The 22,257-nt window shown below is 40.5% G+C and overlaps 1 protein-coding gene across 17 annotated transcripts in view; it reads left to right on the forward strand.

The window, feature by feature from the left end:
- Nucleotides 1-22,257, forward strand: part of LOC122540026 (protein TANC2) — a 1,063,581-nt gene that overhangs the window by 591,936 nt on the left and 449,388 nt on the right. For 14 of the 17 annotated variants that reach the window (XM_043675319.1, XM_043675327.1, XM_043675320.1 and 11 more), the window contains one exon: nt 13,192-13,302. The exons of the other annotated variants lie outside the window; for them this stretch is intronic. In XM_043675319.1, the coding sequence (XP_043531254.1) occupies nt 13,192-13,302 (111 nt within the window). The remainder of the gene's footprint in view (nt 1-13,191; nt 13,303-22,257) is intronic. 17 annotated transcript variants of the gene reach the window in all.

Genomic DNA, 22,257 nt, shown 5'->3' on the forward strand with positions numbered 1-22,257 from the left:
AGGTGACCCTGGTACTAAATGTGGTTTTAATTGGTCTAAATTTCCTGGGTGACCATCCAGAGCTGTTGGAAGTCTCTGTTCTATCTTACAGTTGGAGACAGATCATGTTCCGGTGGGAGTGGTAGGGAGTTGCCCTTTGGGAATTTAAACTTTTCGGTCAGTCGTAGATTCATAGATTTGTTTACGGAGTGGAAGGAGGCTGTGCGGTCATGCTTCATTCCCCACAGCCTTGCAGACTTACGTTCCTTTTGAAACCATTGTTTCTGTTGGAAAAACAAATTATTTCTTACATTCCCATTGCATCTTTTGCCCAAAACCTTAAATGTTCATGTCCTTTTACTATTTGCTTACGAGGGCAGTTTTTTTCTTCTCTGTCTTACCCAAACTTGTCATAATCTTTACATTTCTATCATTCTGCTTCCTATCTGTTTTCTTCCAAGAAGAATAATCCAACCTAATCATGTAATTAAAATCTCTCATCTCTGGGCCTATGACCCATAGATAAGAAGATTTTGGCTCTCAGTTGCCGTTTAACTGATACAATCTTTTTCATAAGTCATCCTTGGTGTTAATACTAATAACATATATCTGGTGTCTTTTCTGGTGGTTCCTTATCAGATTGCATGACTTGCTATGATATTGAACTGCATAAATCAGAAACATTCCAAGTTGGATATTAGGTGAGTTTTCTGATCATTTAAGTCAATGTCATGAATTTCACTAGCCCTTTTCCTGAAAGTAGTGATGGTTTCCTTTCCTCATTCCTAGCTACGATTGGAAAAATATAATCGTAAAGCTCATTCATGAAACTTCCTACCATGATTCAGTCTTTTCACCCGTGGTTCAGACCCTGCCCACAGATATTTGTGATTCTTCCGATGCTTTATGCCAGTTTTGGAATTTCCAGTTTGCAGGATCCAGCCGCTTCCTCTTTACCATGGATGTGTAATTACTTGACATGTCCATCCCCCACCAGGATTATCTCAGGGCTCTCAGCTTCTTCCTGGAGCAAAGGCCTGAACCGTCCTCATGCACCACCACCCTCCTCTGCTTGGCTGAGCCTCACCCTCAACAACTTCTCTTTTAACTCCACCTGTTTTCTTCAGGTCAAAGGGTGGCCATGTTACCCGCATTGGCCCCAATTATATCTGTCTCTTCCTGGGGTACTCTTTTTCCGATATATCATTGGTGCTGCTTTCTTCTCTCATCTGGAGTTGGAAATGTTCATTGATTTTGCTTCCAATTTCACCCCGCCCTCTGACTCCCCCCTTCCCTTCCTCGGCATCTGTGTTTCCATTTCTGGGGATAGACTGGCCACTAGTATCCATCATAAATTCACTGACTCCCACAGCTACTTGGACTATATATCCTCACACCCCACTTCTTGCAAAGACTCCACTTCATTCCATTCTCCCAGTTCCTCCGTCTCCGTTACATGTGTTGCGATGAGGCCAACTTCGACAAGGGAGTCTTCGAAATGTCCACCTTCTTCCTCAACCAAGGATTCTCAATACTGTTGTCGACAGAGCCCTCAACTAGATCTGACCCATGTTCTGTATTTCCGCTGTCACTTCCTTTTCTTCCCTTCGACAACAGCAAAAGGGTTCCCCTTGTCCTTATATACCATCCCACCAAGGTCCACATACAGAAGATCATCAGCCACCATTTCTGCCACCTCTAGTGAGATGCCACCACTAGACACATTTTTCACTTTATGCATTAATGATCTAAATTAAGGAACTGAGGGCATTGTGGCTGAGTTTGCAGATGGTTGTAAATTGGGAGAGGGGACTGTGCAGTGGGACCTGGGTGTCCTTTTGCACCAGTCACTGAAGGTAAGCATGCAGTTGCGGTAAAGAAAGCAAATGGTATGTTTGGCTTCATTATGTGAGGTTTATCGTATAGTTGTTGCAGTTGTACAGGCCTTTGGTGAGGCCACACATGGAATATTGTGTGCAGTTTTGGTCTCCTTTTCTAAGGAAAGATGCTCTTGCTCTCAAGGAAGTTCAGCGAACGTTTATCAGGCTGATTCCGGGGATGACGGGACAGAATGTATGAGGAGAGATTGATTAGTTTGTTTTTACTGCCTGGTGAGGGAGATCCTCATGGAGCCTTATAAAATTCTAACAGGACTAGACAGGGTAGATGCAGGGAGGATATTACCGATGGCGGCTGTGTCCAGACCAGGGGTCACAGTCTGAGAATTCGGGGTAGACTATGTAGGATGAGATGAGGGATTTTTTCACCCATAGAGTGGTGAGCCTGTGAAATTGATTACCAAGGAAGTAATTGATGGCAAAACATTGAATGCATTCAAGGGGTGGTTAGATATAGCTCTTTGGGCGAATGGGATCAAAGGTTATAGGGAGAAAACAGGATTCGACTATTGAGTTGATCAGCCATAATCATGATGAATGGCAGAGCAGGCTTGAAGGGCCAAATGGCCGCCTCCTGCTTTTATTTTCTACACTTCTATGATACAAAGATAGGTGGAGGGACAGATAATATTGCGGAAGTAGGGAGGCTGCAGATGGCTTTAGACAAGAGAGTGGGCAAAGAAGTGGCAGATGGAATACACCATGGAAAAGTGTGAGGTGGAGAAGTTGACATTTGAGGCGCAACCCTTCTTCAGGACAGACCTGAAATGTCAATTTCTCCACCTCCTGGTGTAGCCTGGCTTGCTGTGTTCTTCCAGCCTCCTGCCTGTCTACTTTGGATTCCAGCATCTGTAGACATTTCGACATCAACTGGTTTTCCCTCATCAATCATCTTTGTTACCTCCTCAAAAAACTCGATCAGGTTAGTGGGTCACAACCTTCCCTGCACAAAACCATGATGTCTACTGCTAATAAGTCCATTTGCTTCTAAATATGTAATAATCTTGTCCCTGAGATTCTTTTCCAATAGTTTCTCTACCACCAATGTGAGGCTCACAGGGCTGTAATTTCCAGGATTGTCCCTGTTAAACAACATTGGCTATTCTCCAGTCCTCCAGGACCTCACGTATGGCCAAAGAGGATACAATGATGTTTGTCAAAGCTCCAGCAATTTATTCTCTTGACTCCCTCAATATTCTGAGATAGATCCCATCAGGACTTATCTACCTTTTATAGGATAAAATAGAATGCAATGGCAACCAGAACTGAACACAATAGAGGAAGGAAATTGCAAAGACACTCAACCCTCTGAAAGCAAAACAAACTGTTTCCCCTTCTGTGATTGCTGGGCCTCTTGCTGAGATATTTGTATCATCGATAATCACAGGTGAGGTGCCGGAAGACTGGAGGTTGGCTAATGTGGTGCCACTGTTTAAGAAGGGTGGTAAGGACAAGCCAGTGAGCCTGACGTCGGTGGTGGGCAAGTTGTTGGAGGGAATCCTGAGGGACAGGATGTACATTTATTTGGAAAGGCAAGGACTGATCAGGGATAGTCAACATGGCTTTGTGCATGGGAAATCATGTCTCACAAACTTGAATGTGTTTTTTGAAGAAGTAACAAAGAGGATTGATGAGGACAGAGCGGTAGATGTGATCAATATGGACTTCAGTAAGGCGTTCGACAAGGTTCCCCGTGGGAGACTGGTTAGCAAGGTTAGATCTCACAGAATACAGGGAGAACTAGACATTTGGATGCAGAACTGGCTCAAATTTACAAGGATGTTGCCAGTGTTGGAGGATTTGAGCTATAGCGAGAGGCTTAACAGGCTGGGGCTGTTTTCCCCAGAGCGTCGGAGGCTTTGGGGTGACCTTATGAGGGGTAAGGATAGGGGAGATAGGTAAAGTCTTTTCTCTGGGGTCAGGGAGTCCAGAACTAGAGGGCATAGGTTTAGGGTGAGAGGGGAAAGGTATAAAAGAGACCTACGGGGCAACTTTTTCACACAGAGGGTGGTACGTGTATGGAATGAGCTGCCAGAGGAAGTGGTGGAGGCTGGTACAATTGCAGCATTTAAGAGGCATTTGGATAGGTATATGAATAGGAAGGGTTTGGAGGGATATGGGCCGGGTGCTGGCAGGTGGGACTAGATTGGGTTGGGATATCTGGTCGGCATGGGCAGGTTGGACCAAAGGGTCTGTTTCCATGCTGTACATCTCTATGACTCTACTGTCTTAAATGGCAGTTTTAAACTTTGACCCCTAGTTCTAGACTCATCCATAGATAAACTGTCCTTTCAACATCCACCCAGTCAAGTTCCCCTAAGATCTTTTATATTTCAACTAAGTCAACTCCGACTCTTCCTCAGGAGGCAATTTGCTCATTCCAGGTCAAGAAAACCTTCTCTGAACTGCTTACAGAGAACTAATACACAATGCACGCCATTTGGCAGATCTTTGCTCACTTGCTTAGCTTCTTGAGATCCTGTGTCCTCTTCGCAATTCACTTTCCTGCCAATCTTTGGGTTATCAGCAAATTTAGCTGCTCCGTCTTTGTTTTTTTTTTCATCCAAATCATTTATATAAAATGAAGAGTTGAGTCCTCAGTACTGACCATGTGGCACACCACTCGTGCCTTTTCACCAGCTCTCTGCTTCCTGTTAGCCAGGCAATTTATATTCATGCCATTATGTTACCCCCTAACTATGAGCTTTTATTTTCCACAGTAATCATTGAGGAGGCACATTATTAAATCTCTTCTGGAAATCTAAGTATAAAAATTCACTGGTTCCCTTTTATCTTCAAAAACCTTCAATCAGTTAGTTAAATATGAATTTTTCTAGCAAAGCTATGTTGACTCAACCTACTAACTTTTCTTAATTTGTTTATGGGACATGGGTGTTGTTGTTTGACCAGCATTTATTGCTCATCCCTTGTTGCCTTTGAGAATGTGGTGGTGAGCTGTCTTCTGGCACTGCTGCAGTGCATGTTCTGTTGGTTGACCCAAAATACCCTTAGGGAGCGAATTCCCAGGATGTTGATCCAGGAACAGTGATATATTTCCAGGTCAGGAATGTGAATGACTTGGAGGAAAATTTGCAAGTGGTGCTGTTCCCTTTTATCTGCTGCCCTTGTCTTTTTAGATGGGAGTGGTCGCTGCTTTGGAAGTTGTTGTGTAAGGATCTTGGGTGAATTTCTGCAGAGCATCCTGTAGATAGTAGACACTGCAGCTAATGAGTGTCAGTGATGGAGGGAGTGGATACTTGCAGATGCAGTGCCAGTCACATGGGCTGCTTTGCCCCGAGTGGTGGCAAGCTTCTTGTTGATGCTGCACCCATCGAGACAATGGGAATTTTTTTATCACATTCCTGACCTGTGCCTTATACAGGTTGGGCAGGCTGTAGGGAGTTAGGAGATGATTTACTTGCTGCAATTTCCTAGTTTCTGACCTGTTTTTGTAGCAACTATGTTTGTATGGCATTTCTGTTTGAATTTCTGGTCACTGGTAACCTGTGCATGTTAATAGTGAGGGATTCAATAACGGTAACACCATTGAATGTCAAAGGACAGTGGTTGGATTGTCTCTTATTGGCGATGGTCAGTGTCTGGCATTTATGTGGTGTGAAAGTTACTTGCTACTGGTCGGCTCCAGCCTGGATATTGTCCAAGTCTTGTTCCATTTGAACGAGGACTGCTTCAGTATCTGAGGAGTTATAAATGGTTCTGAACATTGCCATTGGCGGACATCCCCACTTCTGACCTTATCATTGAGTGAAGTTCGTTGATGAAGCAGCTGAAGATGGCTGGGTCTAGGACACTACCCTAAGGAACTTCTGCAGTGAATGTCCTGGAGCTGAGATGACTGACCTGCTCCAGTAGCCAAGATCACCTTCTTATGTGCCAAGTATGACTTCAACCACTGGAGTGTTTGCTCCCAGCACTCATTGATTCCAGGTTTGCAAAGGCTTTTTGATTCTACCGTTGGTCAACTGTAAACTTGATGTCAAGGGCTGTTATTCTTCCCTTCCCTCTGAAATTCAGCTATTTTATCCATGTTTAAAGCAAGGCTAATGAGATCAGGAGCTGAGTGGTCCTATCAGAATCCAAACTGGGTATCATTGAGCAAGTAAATGCAGCTTGATAGCATTGTTGATTACCCCTTCCAACACTTTACTGATGATCAAAAGTAAACAGATAGGATGGTAATTTGCCAGGTTCAATTTGTTTTTCTTTTTGTGTACAGCACAAAATGGTCAAAATTCCAGATTGTTGGGTAGATGCCAGTATTATAACTATACTGGAAAAGCTTGGCGAGGGGGCTCAGCAAGTTCTGGAGCATAAGTCTTCAGTACTATTGCTGGAATGTTGTCAGGGCCCACAGCATTTGCAGTATCCGCTGCCTCCAACCGTTTCTTGATATCACATGGAGTGAATCAAATTAGTTGCAGATTGGTATCTGTGATACTGGGGATCACTGGAGGAGACCAAAATGAATTATCCATTTGTCATTATTTACTGAAGATTGTTATGAAGATTTCAGCCTTCTCTTTTACATTGAAGTGCTGGGCTCTACCATAATTGAGAATGGGGGAATATTTGCGAAGCCTCCAGTGAGTTATTTATTGCCACCATCATTCATGGCTGGATATAGGAGGACTGCAGAGTTTAAATTTAATCCGTTGGTTGTGGAATCTCTTAGCTCAGTCTTTCACATGCTGTTTATGCTTTTTGGCGAGACCTGTTTGGTAGCTTCATCAGATTGCTATGAATTTCCTGCTGACTATTGTGGGATCTATAGTACAATCCCAATAAGGTTCTCATCCCTTTCTTATTTCTGAATTCCATCCAAGTAGCTTCATTGGACATACATACTGGTCCAAGCCTCTGGATCAATGATATTACCACTTTGATGCCTTTCCTCTGAGACACTTGAAATGTCTTCACATGCAGGGCTCTAGATCAAGACTGGGACTGGACTGGATTTTTTTTTTTCCATGTTGCAATGGGCATAATGACCAAACCCCCTGCTCTTATGTTATATATTTTTGTATTTCTATTCATATTTATTGTTAGCTTGTCACCTGAGGTATATGCCTTACAATTGTAAATTTCACAGCTAGTTTTAGCCTCATGTTAAAGACTCTGAGTTGACACTGAGCAGTGGTTTTGGATTTCAAACATCTTGGATATCATCTTAGTTATTCTGAATTAGGCACAACCCTAAATTCGTCTCTAAAAATAAGTTTCTTGCATGTTTTCATCTTATTGAATTTGGGTTTACTGTAGAATCCCATGCAGTTTCATTGGTGATATCCACCCTCAGAAGCAGGCTGAACTTGTGAAATTTCCAAGAGTCGCTTTGCCCTTTGTTGACTTTACATTAGTATGAATCCAAAGTGCAACAATAGTCTTTTGACCAAAGGTAGCAATCTCCATCTTTCTAATATGTTGCTTAAGTTTCTCAGAACAAGTAGATTATAAAAAGAATTTCATATCCAAGAAGCAACATTATGCTTAATTCATGGTTTGTGGAGGTAAGTTGTGGTTTGAGTGACAGTAAAGACTTTGAATAGTTGACGGTATAGTGAGGTTGTGGAAGTTCAATGCAATCTGAAAATGAGATGGTACATGTGAAACTTATAAATTGATTCCTCTGCAAAGGCATATCATTTTCTGAAACAGAAATTACTGGAGAACCTCAGAAGGTCTGGCAGCATCTGTGGAGAGAAAGCACAGTTAACGTTTCAAGTGACCCTTCTTCAGAACTGGACTTGAAATGTTAACTTTGCTTTCTCTCGCCATGGATATTACCAGATCTGAGTTTCTCCATTAATTTCTGCTTTTCTGTAAGATTTACAGCATCCACAGTTCTTTGTTTCATTATTATGTAGCTTTCTGCTATGAATAGGTTTGTAAATTGTAATGATAGAGGTCGGTACTTAGTGTGTGAAATGTTACAATTGTTATGCTCGCAAGACAATGAAAATGGCACCTGTTGAAAGCAACTAGCTAAATGTGTCAAAGTTAATTAATTAGGAATGATGATCATTCATTTTGATTTCAAAATGTAACTTAGATTCTAGAATCTATCGTTTTTGCATGTAAGCGCAGCTTTACATGTTTAAATGAGTTTGCAATCTTTATCATTCTTGTTAAAAACGTAGATGTCATTCCTAACATTTCCCAGATGTTAACAAGTCTGCAATGTCATGAGATTTTTCTTTGAAGGTCAAGGAAACTGAGATCAGGCACATAATCCATGATGGTAAATCATATATGGTCAGTGGTTTTATGACCTAAATTATGTTTTCCATAGCATACACTTTCAGGTTATAAGTGCATAGCATTGTCTTTCCTGCTACTAATGTGGAATATTTAAATCTGTTTGCTTCCTTGAAAGGACAGCTGCTGAGAATTTTCTTGTCTATTATAACCTTCCAATTCTGATTGAAGTAAATTGAATGAATATATATGGACCAATATGAGTGGCGAGTAGGATAGATGCTAGTTTTGTTCTACAGTACTTATGTTATGTTATACTAAGTTTTAGCTAGGTTGTTTGTTGGGATTGCTTGTATCCTTTTAAAAAATGTCCTGCTTTGCTTTGACCTAGGTATAAACCATCCAAAAGAACAGTTGTTAGCTCAAGAAGCAAAATCTTTCTGATGTTGCCTGTAAATGAAACTTTTCAGTGTAAGATTTTCTTGGCTGGTTTGTGAAACTGATGTGGGACAATAATTCTGCTGTGCACTCCCATGATTTGCTGGGATCCTATAATGAAAGACCAATCCTTATTTATACATCAGTGATTTAATATTGTGAGCTAGGAATGCACAATTCTGAATTATGTGCTCATAGTATGTACCAGGGGGAGCACAGTAATAGGTTTACCTCCAGTGTATATGCAGATTTATCATAATCCACAGGGGGTGTCAGATTAGATAACCATCTCTCCGGATATCAATTGGAATTTGCACATTTCTTTTCAGGTGACTGAAATGAATTATTTCTTGCCTTCTGAGAATGAATTGAAGACAGCTGGGAAATGACTGGACTTCACATTAAAGACAGTGAGGAATATATCTGAGCCTCAGCTGTTCATTTTAATCATATTTTCATGTAACAGTAGAGAGTTGGAGGGCCATGATAGATATATGAACAAGTATGTGATCAGGAAAGGCGATCGTTTATAGATCCTGAGAAGAGAATTGGGCTCTTAAGAGAAGTGTACTAATTTAAACTTTGTTCTTCTCAACCCTTTTTGCTTTTGTGTGAATCAATATCACACAAGAATTGCATTTGCAGTTTTAACCTTAGTTACCAAATCTGATAGTGTGATGTGTATTCTGTGTGTTCAGGAACAACATATGTATGTGAAGGGATAATTATGGATGAATTGGTGGTATACTAATTCATTTACTGCACTCGAACTTGGGAAAACTCAAGTCGTAGAATAAGTGAAACCTGTACTTGAAAACTTGTATGTTACAAGCATGAATGAAATGTGCTTGGTAAAGCTTTCATTTGTAGCAGCCAGTAGCACATGCAACCTGTTAATAAAGAAAATTTGATGTGGCTTTATGTTTGAAGTTGTTTAGTGCTGCAACATATGATTATAATAGACACGTGACTGCTGAATTGAAATAGCAGTGATTACAGGTTATGGTAGAATATAACAATAGCTTGTTGAATCAGGTGCTTTCCTGCTAATTACAATTCAACTGATAGTGTTTTGGAAACAATCCTTTGGCTCATTAGAATCTAATAATAGCCTTTATGAATTGTCAGTTGAAATTTGTTTCTTTGGGATATATTCGAGTAATGTATTTATATCAAAAGACTTTTGAGTTCACTTATAACTGATTTTTTAAATTGATTGACAATGGTTATATGGCATATCATAGAATCCCTACAGTGGAAACAGGCCATTTGGCCAAACAAGTCTACACTGACCCTTCAAAGAGTAACCCACCCAAATCTATTCTATTACTCTACATTTCACCTGACTAATGCACATAACCTACACATCCCTGAACACTAGGGGCCATTTAGCATGGCCAATTCACCTAACCTGCACATCTTTGGACTGTGGGAGGAAATCCACACAGACAGGGGGAGAATGTGCAAACTCCACGCAGACAGTCGCCCAAAGCTGGAATTGAACCCTGGTTCCTGGCGCTGTGAGGCTGCAGTGCTAACAACTGAAACACTGGGCCGCCCCTGATTCTGGACATTCATCTGAAAAGTCAAGATTGAACACACTCAGACAGGAATTAGTTCTATTCTACGTATTCAAGTCATTTTGGTGCCTGTCAGTGAAGTTGAATTAGAGCCTTGTTTTCTTTTTTTAAGCTTGATAGACTCTTTGGAATGTATCACACTATCTGTACTATGACATAGCAGCCCTAATGGTATTTTACAGTAAAACAAAACAGCATTTTACAATGATTAGGTCATGAAGCTGTGGTGAAATGCCAGTATTGTTTTGGCTTGTGCAAACTGTTGATGGATCAAGTGTGCAATAGGTCCACTAGATAACAACAGAACACAGCAGACTCAAATACTTAATATCCAGGGAAATTCTAAAAGGATTCTTGAAGGTTATACTAGTATAACCTGCTGACATCGTTTGTGCCGTTAACAATGTTCGGAATGATTTCATCTAACAGCACTCATCACCCGTATCTCTTAATAAAAATAAGCCTGTACTAAACTGAACCAACAAGATTGAGTAGCCACCTGGTGAGTTCAGTCCTGAATGGGTTGTAAATGACTAGATAAAGGCAAAACACATAAATTAATCCTATTTGTATTAGAAAGAAATATTGTATGGTTACATGACTTTTAGTGACAACAGAATTGAGAGTGCAGTCATGTCCCAGCTGCTGGTCCTAGACTACTGTCTGTGTAGGATGGTTAATATCTGGCAGTTCCTAGATATTGCACAGAACTATAGGTCACACTGAGAGCAATTGTTGATATCACAATATATCTTGAATATTAGGGGAGTGGAGGTTGAAGTATGCACCGCTTAATATTGATTATTAAATTGAAATGTAAATGAATGGTGTGCCTAGCGACCAATAAACCGCTTGGCCACGTTTTAAAAACATGCTTTTCACCACGCTGGAGTTGTAGATTCAATCTCATGAGGCTTTCTTGACTTATATTAGTTTTGAGTCAGATTAAGATCTCATGTCCAAGTTGCACCGTAAGTTTTGCTTTGCTGCACTCCTTCCAATAATGCTTTGTACCAAGAAGAAAGGAACAGTATAACTGTAGCTCAATTACATGGTTTTCAGTCAGTTTGCTTATTTTAGCAATCTAAAATCAGCACTACTGTAAATTAGTGCTTGCTGTTGGTAGTTCTTTTTGCTTGATGTTGATTGTGCTGAGCTTGTAGTAAGTTCTAAGAATCAGACAAGTTGCACACAAATGCTGAGTGATGTTTGGTGATTGTTTAACTGCACTTTGAATATGTAAATGGAGCAGAATGTGAGGTTAATGGATAAATGTATATTAAGGTTGAAACTCCCATTTGTGGCCACTTAGCTGGGAAATTGGGCTTGAAGCTTTGCAGTATCTGGTGCTTTTTGTGCACATTAGCTGTCAGTAGTTATGTTGAACAGTCTTTTTGGTATAGTGTGGACATTCCACATGAGATTGTTAAAACCAAACCAAACCAAACCAAATGCTCCCTCTTCTTCCTTCCACCTTTGTTATAATTTTTGGTAAAAGTTATGAAGTCTCACTGTTTTTACAGCAGAATGTGACTAACATGATCTGGTCTTGGTGTGGAGAAACCACCGTAGCATAAAATATTGTACAGAAACATTGTGCAATGGAGCTGGTTTGGTCGATACAGTCTGTTGATTTTGGCTTTCTGCCTGCCATTGTGAACAATTGCATTATGCCATGTACTAAGTACATACTGATCGTTTATCGTAACATAGTTCTGTAGTTTTCTGGAATGCATCAAGAACTGCAGTTGTTAGTAGAACAAGAATACTTATTGTTACTTTTTTCAAGATAGTTTTGTTTTGCCTATTGCTGTAGAGTTCCCCAGGCTTTGATGAATTCCTTTGAAGATTTCTATTCTTAGGATTAACATGGATAGTTGAATGCAAACAGGTAATTTACTTTTGTTGAGCGTCACAGAGGTGTTTGATTTTGTTTTTACCCAGTCTTCATCAATGACCACTGCTGGAGAGCTCAATGAAAAATCACAAGTAAACCACTTGTCTGTTTTCTTTTCTCTTTCTAATGGGTGATCATACTAGATTTTACTTGTACTCTTCTTAAATACCAACTTCTGAATGCCCTTCATAAAAGGTCTGAGAACAGAACTGAGATTAATATTGTGATATAGAAATCACAGACAGGGATAGAAATAAGTAAGGACCGAAGAGCAGAAATAGTAAATAAATGTATGAGTTCTAACGACATTAGGCATTTTAAGAATGCCACATAAATGAACTGCAGGGTATGTAAACAGCTTTGTTCAGTGTTGCTTCTGATTTAATCATCATGTACATGTCAGCCACCTTATAATGGCAACATGTAAAGCTCGTATTTAGCACATTCACAGATTGACAGAATTCATATGCTCTAAATTTGGTGTGTGGTGTGATGTCAGAGAAATTGAATAACATTTGAAGCATGACATTATGTGGTGTGAGGCTTGCCTTTCTCGATATATTCTTAAAGAAACAAATACGTGCAAAATATCAGTGTAGATTTAAGAAAAATGAGCAAATGAAAATAATTGAAACTCTGTCCATGTTTCCTTGCCCAAATACTGAGAAATGCTTTCCTATGGTACTGTTGCTGAACATTCACCTTATTGTTTCTGGGCAGAATGTAAAAGTTTTAAGTTTTATTGGTTTTCTTTGATTATAGTTGACCCATGGTAAATTGTTTGAATGCCAATTGTGTAGATCTTTCAGTTTTGCTCCAGCCTCTAGTCTGCAAACCTCATTTGTTGTGTATAGTACTGTCTGATTTACAATGTTTCCTGACTGGCAGCATAAAGGTTAATTAAATATAAGTGACGTGTGTTAGAGATTTGACCAAGGACAGCTGAGGTAAATGGGAAAAAAGCTTCATTAGTTGAGTGTATTATGATTTTGCATTTAGTGTGTTTGTTGAAAAACAAGACACCTTGTCTTTCTGTTGTAGATGGTTAGTACAGCTGCTTTCATGCAGCACCACAAATAATGTAATTCAATCCGTCTCCGTCACAGTGGGCCGTTTAGTTAACTGCTTCCATCTGTTGCCTGCTGTTCCCCTCACTTACGACCCTCTTCCTCTCTTGTCCCAGCCCCCCTGAGGAAGGCGAAGTTTGTGGAAAGCCCTCGAGTCCCAGAATCGGAGCTCAGTTCCCCAACCAGAACCACAGCCACGAAGCCAGACTTGGATGCTTTCTGCCCTGGTAAGCATGTACAGGGTTCAATACTCTAGCAGCTAGCGCATTTGGTAGTTGTATTGTTGAGTAGGCTGGTGCATGTGTCATTCAAAATCCATTCTTAGCAATGTCTTGATAGAGCTACAAGCTGTGATGTGTGTGAAGCTGTTGTAATCTCTGCAGTGGAGGAACTTGTAACTGTTTTTAGTGTATAATGGTGAATTTAGGCTGGTAATGTGTATAATGGTGAATTTTTTTGTGTTAAAAAGGAATAAATATTTTAGATGGAACTTTTAAATAACTTGGTTCAGAATGCTCCGTTTCAATGTCATCCCTTCAATAAGTTGTAATATAGGAAAGGCATTGTTTGAACTATATGCATGCTTATTGTGATAATTGGCTGGCCTGGTGTAATGCATGTCGGATGGTTTACTTTATGCTCCAGGCATGCTTGAAATGGTCTGGAAACAACATGCTTGATGTGATCAGAAACTGCATTTAGAATATTTGTATTTTACTCTATGGTGTCAACAAGTTATACATTTTGAATACTTAGAATGGAAATGAAAGGCTTTGAAAGTTCTGTAATGCAGCAGTGCTATCCTAAGATCTTCAACTATGAAAACATTCTTGTGGTCCCATTTTAAAATGCTGTGTATAGTTTATTTCAGGCTGCTGTTCAGTAAATGTCATTCCTAGATTTTATAGTTATGATGCTACATCTAATATCCCGAATTAAATGTTTCCTTTCAAAACTGCATTGTAAAATATCCTGTTCTGAAATCCTGTAGGCTGCCTGTGGGATTTAGAATTAATTCCTCATGGTTCAAAGCAGTTAGATGTATTTATGTATCTTGCATGAAAACTTCCACAATATCTTAAAAACTGCAGTTGCTTCAAAGGAATCCCATGCTTTGTGTTTGTTTTTTTTTGTTCCTTCTTGCTAGCTTGCCCTCCATGGAAAGACATTTTTTTAAAAAAACTTAGTTTCCCCCCCCCCCCGCCGCCTTTGATTCCCTGATGGTATCTACAACTGCCACCCTGCAAAAAGTCACTTTTTACAGGAGGTGCTCAAGCTGTGACTTTTCTCCTTTCCCATTCTTGTCAGTTAAGGTAATGTCTTTGTCTATTGATACTAGACACACGACAATGTTGAGATTTCATTGTGTTTGAATAGCAGCCCCAAACCTGTATCCTGCTGACTGTACAGATGCACTGGAACAGCCAAGCACATTTCACTGTAGTCAGAATAGATTAAAATTTTGAAAATAGTGATGTATAAAGAATGTACTTATTGATTTTATGTGCATTCATTCTCCCAGAATCCCACTTTTAAAAGTTCTCTATTACGTTTAAGTAAAAGTTTTAAAAAAAAAAATCAGTCAGGAAATATGGGCTTCGCTGTCTTGGCCAGCATTTGTTCCTTGTTCTTAATTTCCCTGGAGAAGGTGGATGTCAGCTGCTGCCTTGGATTGCTGCAGTCCGTGGAATATAGGTGCATCTACAATGTTGTTAGGGAGGGAGGTCCAGGATTTTGACCTAGCACCAGTGAAGAAATATTGATATATCTCCAGGTGAGGATGATGTGTGGCTTGGAGAGGAAGTTGCATGTGGAAGTGTTTCCATATATCTTCTGTTTTTCTTATAGATGGTAATTTTCATGGGATTGAGAGGTGCTGTCTAAGGTATCTTGGTGAATTTCTGCAGTGCATTTTGTCGATGGTGCATACCCTGCTACTTGTGCATTAGTAGTGGAAGGACTGGATGTTTGTGGTTCCAGTGCCAATCAACAGGTTGTTTTCTCCTGGCAAAGTACTCCATCACACTGCTTGTAGACTTGTGCCATTATAGATGGTGGACAGACTGAGTCGTTGGAGCAATTCCAAGCTTCTGATCTGCTCTTATAGCCGCATTATTTATTGGCGTGTCCAATTTAAATTTTGGTCAGTGGTAACCCACCAGGATGCTCAAAATGGGGCATTCAGTGATGATCACCATCACCTAGTTACAATCAAGGGACAATGGACAGATTATTTCTTCATTGGAGATGGTAGTTACTTGATACTTTTGCTTTGGGAATGTTTTTTGTTAATTGTGAGCCCAAGCCTGGAAATTGACCAAGTTTTGTTTCATATGTACTTGGACTGCTTCAACATTTGAGGACTTGCAAATGGTTTAAATATTGTACAATCATCAGCAAACATCCTACTTCTGACCTTAGGGTGGAAGAAGTTCATTGATGAGGCAGTCAAAAATACCTAGGACACGAGGAACTCCTGCAGTGATGCCCGCAACCTGAGATGGCTAACCTCCAACAACCACAAATGAGTACTAAGTAAGACTCCAGGCAGTGGAGATTTTCCCCCCACCTCTCCATTTCTATTGTTTAGTTTTCTTAGGGCTCCTTGATGCCACATTCTGTTAAATGTGGCTTTGATGTGGAGGGTAGCGACCTCTGCCTGTCCTTTGGAGTTCAGTTCTTTTCGCACATGTCAGAACCAAGCATGTAATCATACCTGGAGCTGAGTGGTTTTCACAGAACCCAAATCGAATATCAGTGAACTGATCTTTGCTAAGCAAACAAAGTGTGATAGCACTGTTGATGAACTCTCCTGTCACCTTACTGACAGTCAACAGTGGACTGACCAGGCAGTAATTTGCTGGGACGGATTTGTCCCGCTCTTTGTGTACATGATACACCTGGGCAATTTTCCATTTTGTCAGGTAAATGCCAGTTTTGTAGCTCTACTGGACCAACCTGCTTACGTTCAGACTGAATTCTGGAGCACCTGCCTTTTGTACTATTGTCAGAATATTGTAAGAGTCTCGCAGTCTCCGGAGTTTCAGTGATTTCTATTGGCTGAGTACTAGTATCTGTGATGTTACAGCCTATTAGAGGAAGTGAAAATGTATTATCCACTCTGGCCCTCTGGCTGAAAATTGTTGCAATCTTTTTATCTCTTGTTCCCTTGTTCCCTGCCACATACTCAGTTCAACAACTGTGGCCTTTGGGAATTTAGTCAGTAGTGTGCTTCCAAGCCCTCCTGACAATAGTAATTGAAGTTTAGGGTGTAGGTTTGCTTGCTGAGCTGTAGGTTTGATATCCAGACGTTTCATTACCTTTTGATATCCAGACGTTTCATTACCTGGCTAGGTAACATCATCAGTGGTAACCTCCAAGTGAAGCAAAGCTGTTGTCTCCTGCTTTCTATTTATATCTTTCTCCTGGATGAGATTCCTGGGGTTTGTGGTGATGTCATTTCCTGTTCATTTTCTGAGGGGTTGATAGATGGCATCTAAATCTATGTGTTTGTTTATGGCGTTGTGGTTGGAGTGCCAAGCCTCTAGGAATTCTCTGGCATGTCTTTGCTTAGCCTGTCCAAGGATAGATGTGTTGTCCCAGTCGAAATGGTGGTTTTTTTCATCCATGTGTAGGGCTACGAGAGAGAGAGGGTTGTGTCTTTTTGTGGCTAGCTGGTGTTCGTGTATCCTGGTGGCTGACTTTCTTCCTGTTTGTCCTACGTCGTGTTTGTGGCAGTTCTTGCATGGAATTTTGTAGATGACGTTGGTTTTGTCCATGGGTTGTGCTGGGTCTTTTATGTTTGTTATTTTTTGTTTGAGAGTGTTGGTGGGTTTGTGTGTTACAAAATTCCATGCAAGGACTGCCACAAACACGACGTAGGACAAACAGGAAGAAAGTTAGCCACCAGGATACATGAACACCAGCTAGCCACAAAAAAACACGACCCTCTCTTCCTCGTAGCCCTACATACGGATGAAAAAATCCACCATTTCGACTGGGACAACACATCTATCCTGGGACAGGCTAAGAAAAGACATGCCAGAGAATTCCTAGAGGCCTGGCACTCCAACCACAACGCCATGAACAAACACACAGATCTAGATGCCATCAATCAACCCCACAGAAAACAAACAGGAAATGACATCACCACAAACCCCAGGAACCCCATCCAGGAGAAAGATATAAATAGAAAGCAGGAGACAACAGCTTCGCTTCACTTGGAAGTCGCCACCGATGATGTTACCTAACCAAGTAATGAAACATCTGGATATCAAACCTATAGCTCAGCGAGCAAACGTACACCCTAAACCTCAAACTGAGCTACAAACCTTGCAGTCATTGAAGTCCCCCACCCGGGGCATAGTCTGCACCATGCCGTTTTCAATGCTTCCTCAATTGATGTACAAGATAATACTTGCCTCTGCTGGGTCTATCGTGCTCATGAAACAGGACATCAGCATGATGGTCATGTTTGGGATGTTGTTTGTTGGGTATGAATAAGTATGCATGACTAGATCAGGATGTTGCTTGATTAGACTGAGAGACAGCTGTCCTGATTTTGGCATTCACCCCCAAATGTTAGTAAGGAGGATTCTACTGGCCAAAATGGCTGAGTTTACTGTTGTCTGTTCTGATGTCTAGGTCAATGCCAGGTGGTCCAATAAATTTAATTTTTCAGTAAATAACATTTCAGAGTTTTGACAGAAGTGAGTGGCTTGCTAGGCATTTTGAGATGGCAGTTAATAGTTAATCATTTTGTTGTGTGTCTTGAAGTCACTTGGAGGTTGGATCAGATAAGGACAGCAGATCTTCTTCCATAAAGGACATAGATATGCTCTGTGTTTACTCTGGGTGCAGTAGGTAGAATATAATTTGGCGATTTCTTAATTCACATGTACCAAATATGATTTTGAAAATTATCCAAATTCAAGTTTGAAATTTGTTCCGCTATTCCTAAATTGCATCATCACCACCTAGAAAAGTCTTTCAAACTATTATATGTTTCAGTTGATTTAATGAATTAGCATTTTGATCTTAAAGCAAGGAAATAATCATTTAGATCAACAAATTCAAACTTTTCTATCTCCTACCTACATCCTTTTGTTCTCCCTGATTTAGTCAAAATGTAGTGGAGAATTGTGTTGGTACACTAAGTTCATACACTTACACATTACAGTTGCTCACTGTAATATCTTAAAATGGAAAGAAAATGTTTATTTTTAAGGTAACAGTGGGATAATGAAAGGTTATATGGTGGGAAGTTGGATCTTAAATGATTCAAGGCAAAAATAGCAATGATAAACTTTATAAATACTAACGGAATAAGGTGTTGCCTTGGAGATCTCTCCACCCTCTCGGCTCACAAGCCTCATTCCTTATGTAGGGTTCTTGCCTGAAACGTTGATTCTCCTGCTCCTCGGATGCTGCCTGACCTGCTGTGCTTTTCCAGCACCACATTCTCGACTTTGATCTCCAGCATCTGCAGTCCTCACTTTCTCCTGTTGCTTTGGAGATGGTGAGTTAGAAATGTTAGTTTAGGTATAATGGATCTTAACTACTTGCTATGTTGACCTTTCATGAGAACAGAATGGCAGTATGGTGTCATCATGGATTTTTTTTTGTTCCATTTACTGTGCCAGATGGTGTGATATTGGGGCAAACTGATTAAAATTGCTTATTTGTGCAAAAAATTTAATTGGCTTACTCACTACTGATTTTAGAAGGATTTTAGTACCTGGAGAGGTTAACTTTTAAAATAATAAAATATGATGAAAGACATACAAAATATTGCCCTTTTTTTGCTAAAGTAAAACTTAAGAATGCTTTTGTTTTTGTTTATTTTTAAGTTGCAGTAATGAGTTGAATTGCCATTGAGAAATAGTGATGAGTATTATGTAATTTCAAAGTTGTTACAGTACTAATTTCTTTATAATTTATTAAATTTCTTGTATTTGCTCCTTGCAAAGTTGTACAACAGCTGCAAGTCAAAAGAAAGTTCTTTGAAAAGGGTGATTACTGCTGGTACATTTTTATTTAAAGAAAATGCTTATTTGTTCCTAATCTCAAAATGGCTTTCTCCGTAAAGCATAGTTATTACTATAGAGTTCAATTCTGTTTAGCCTGAGGAACTGAAAGGCAGAAAAAATTGCTTTTTAATAAGGCTGAGTGAGTTTCCTTTGTTAGTTAACAGTTAGTAACTATTAAACGTGTAAACAGATGATGTACTCACTGATATAACTTCCCAGGGTCAACCTAAATGGTAGAAGTAGCTAGCTTCCCTTGACTTTGTGGTTTTAACTTGTGCTTCTACATCAAGCGACTGAAGTTCTGTAAAGACTGTCAGTCTCGGTGCAAAGAGAACATTGTAAGTAACAGACATTTGAGAACATTTCTTGTAGCATTTACTTTGAAAGGGAGAGAATTCAATGTACTCAGATTTATGATCCAGAGCTTGCTGGATTTTTCAGAATGCACTATTATTTATTCTGGTTTGAACATACATTAAGCAATTTACTCAAACGGTTATGGTAAGGTCGAATTGATAGGCGAGAGGTCAGAAAAATAAAGAGCGTGCGTGATTGGCTTAAGAAAGTGAAAACAAAGGAGAAATAAAGGCACAAAGCTAACAAAGAAAAGACGGTCAAACAAATCAATGGGATGTTCCCACCTGTGATACAACAATGGTTACAGTTGGGCTTGTTTTAGGAAGCCTTCTTCACCTTTATATGAGTACAGAGGAGGATATTTCTGGACTCAAGGGTCTGAGCCATAAAGATTGGATAAAATAACTGATTTAACATAGGATAGCATTAAGCGTAATCTATCTATTGAACAATTTGAGAGTAGGAAAAGGAAGCATCTCATGTTAATGGAATCTGCATATTGCTGTTGTCACCTATTGACTTCAGTCTAGGCTACAGACTGAATTGCCATTTCACTTAAAACAGTCTTTCCAACTCATGGGAAACAATAGATCAAATTGTCACAGAATGTCTTGTGTCTTGGGGCGGCCTTGCAGTGCCAGGGACCCGGGTTCAATTCGAGCTTCGGGCGACTGTCTGCGTGGAGTTTGCACATTCTCCTAGTGTCTGCGTGGGTTTCCTCTGGATGCTCCGGTTTCCTCCCACAGTCCAAAGATGTGTGGGTCAGGTGAATTGGACAAGCTAAATTGCCGACAGTGATTGGTGCATTAGTAGAGAGTAGGTGAATGGGTCTGGGTGGGTTACTCTTCGGAGGGTCGGTGAGGGCATGTTGGGCCGAAGGGCCTGTCTCTGCACTGTAGGGAATCTAATCTAAAATACCAAGTGTTTCAATAATGCATGCTGTTAATATTATGCAAAGTAAGCAGCAACTCGTCACAAGAAAGAGATAATGCCCTTCCCAGAAGGTGGTGATGAGTTGCCTTCTTGAATCACCATGCTGTAGGTTGACCTACAATGCCCTTAGGGAGGGAATTCCAGGATTTTGAACTACTGCTAGTGAAGGAAAAGCAACATATTTCTTAGCCAAGATGGTGAGTGGCTTAGAGGGGAGCTTGCAGTTGATGATGTACTCGTATAAAGGTGAAGAAGGCTTCCTAAAACAAGCCCAACTGTAACCATTGTTGTATCACAGGTGGGAACATCCCATTGATTTGTTTGACCGTCTTTTCTTTTTCTGTTGCAAGAGTTTCATGAAACCCTCTTTCCATGTGTGCTAGTCACACAGTGAGCCTTTTGGTTGTCTAATTGTTGAAATTTGCATTTCCACCTATTTGTCATTTGCTGCATTCCTTCCAGTTTAAAAGGACAGCTAACCATTGGTATACGCTTCTGGCTGAGGAATTGAAAAGCCAAGGAATGAGGTTTTGTAATGAGCCTGTCCTCTCACCTCCCAATCCTATTAAGATGTTCCTCAGATTTGTTCATTACTGTTGAAATTGAGGGAACAGTGAATAAAACAGTCACACAATAAGCTGTCGTGGGGAAAACCACCAGTCTTGGAGTCAGAATTGGGATTCAGCAGCAGAGTTTATTGTACAAAGAAACTGGAGCTCCGGCGAGAGAGATACATCCGTCAGCACGGCTGTCAGCTGCGAGCCTTCTCTCCCCCTTGGAGCACATGTCGCGATAGTTTATACATTTCATGATATAATGGTCCAGATATCGAGTCTTTTTGTGCAGCATGGTTTGTTTACAGAAAACATTACAGAGTCATTGTCAATTTCAGAGGAATGTTACAGAGTCATTGTCAGTTTCAGCAAATACACAGAAGTCCATTGCTGTAGTAATTGGTCATGATCGTTCTTCCTGAGAAGGGAGATTGTTTATTTCTGCAAAGCTAAGGTATAAACACTTGTATACTTGCAGTCTCAGGTAGTTAACTTTTCTATTTAAAGGTAGTGGCTGGACTCAGACACTTTGGCAGGCAGTAGATGTTACTGATGTGTATTTCTCTCCCACCCGCCTAAAACTAATTATCTATTTCTGTGTCTATTTTGCTGGTATCCTGTTGGCCTCAGGCAGTATCTGTGAATGCTTCGCTGTACTTTTCCATGTTATGGCTCAGCAGCCATCCGGTGTGCTAAGTGACCAACTTATGGCTCAGCAGCCATCTTGTGTCTGTGTGCCCCGTGTCAACTCCCACTTCACTGCCCCTTTGTGGTCAAGGAGGCAACTTCGAGATCTCCCGCAGACCACATATAGAGGTAGGCATTTTCTAAGGTCTCCCCATCCCGAAGGGTGTGAAGGAGTGCGAGTTTCGCTGGGGGCTCTTCTGTGGTGACACTCGCTCCTGGCACGGCCTCCGTCAGTAGCACCTTACAGCAGCGCTTTAAACATCTGCCTAGGCAGAATACCAGTATGAATGAAATAAGGAGGACAATCCTGTGTGTCAAATAGGGTCCCCAGGATTTTCCTATTAGCCATTCTAGCCAGCTATCTCCTCCTGTGGCTCCTTGACTGAAGTCATCTGGCTGGTCCTGAATGTTTATGATCGCCTATGTAATATTGTAAGAATAGTCAATGACATGGATTGTCACTTGTCACCAATGATTGTACATACTCCCCCTTGCTGGGCTAACTAATAATCCACCGTGTAATGTGCCTGCTGTGCGTAAAGTCTGAGTTCAGCGAATTCACCATTGATTGCTTCTAGAGCCTTTGATGTATTGTTCCCCAAGATTTTCAATCCACACACAA

This window comes from Chiloscyllium plagiosum, chromosome 33, assembly GCF_004010195.1.
Source record: "Chiloscyllium plagiosum isolate BGI_BamShark_2017 chromosome 33, ASM401019v2, whole genome shotgun sequence".
Taxonomy (NCBI): Eukaryota; Metazoa; Chordata; class Chondrichthyes; order Orectolobiformes; family Hemiscylliidae; genus Chiloscyllium; species Chiloscyllium plagiosum.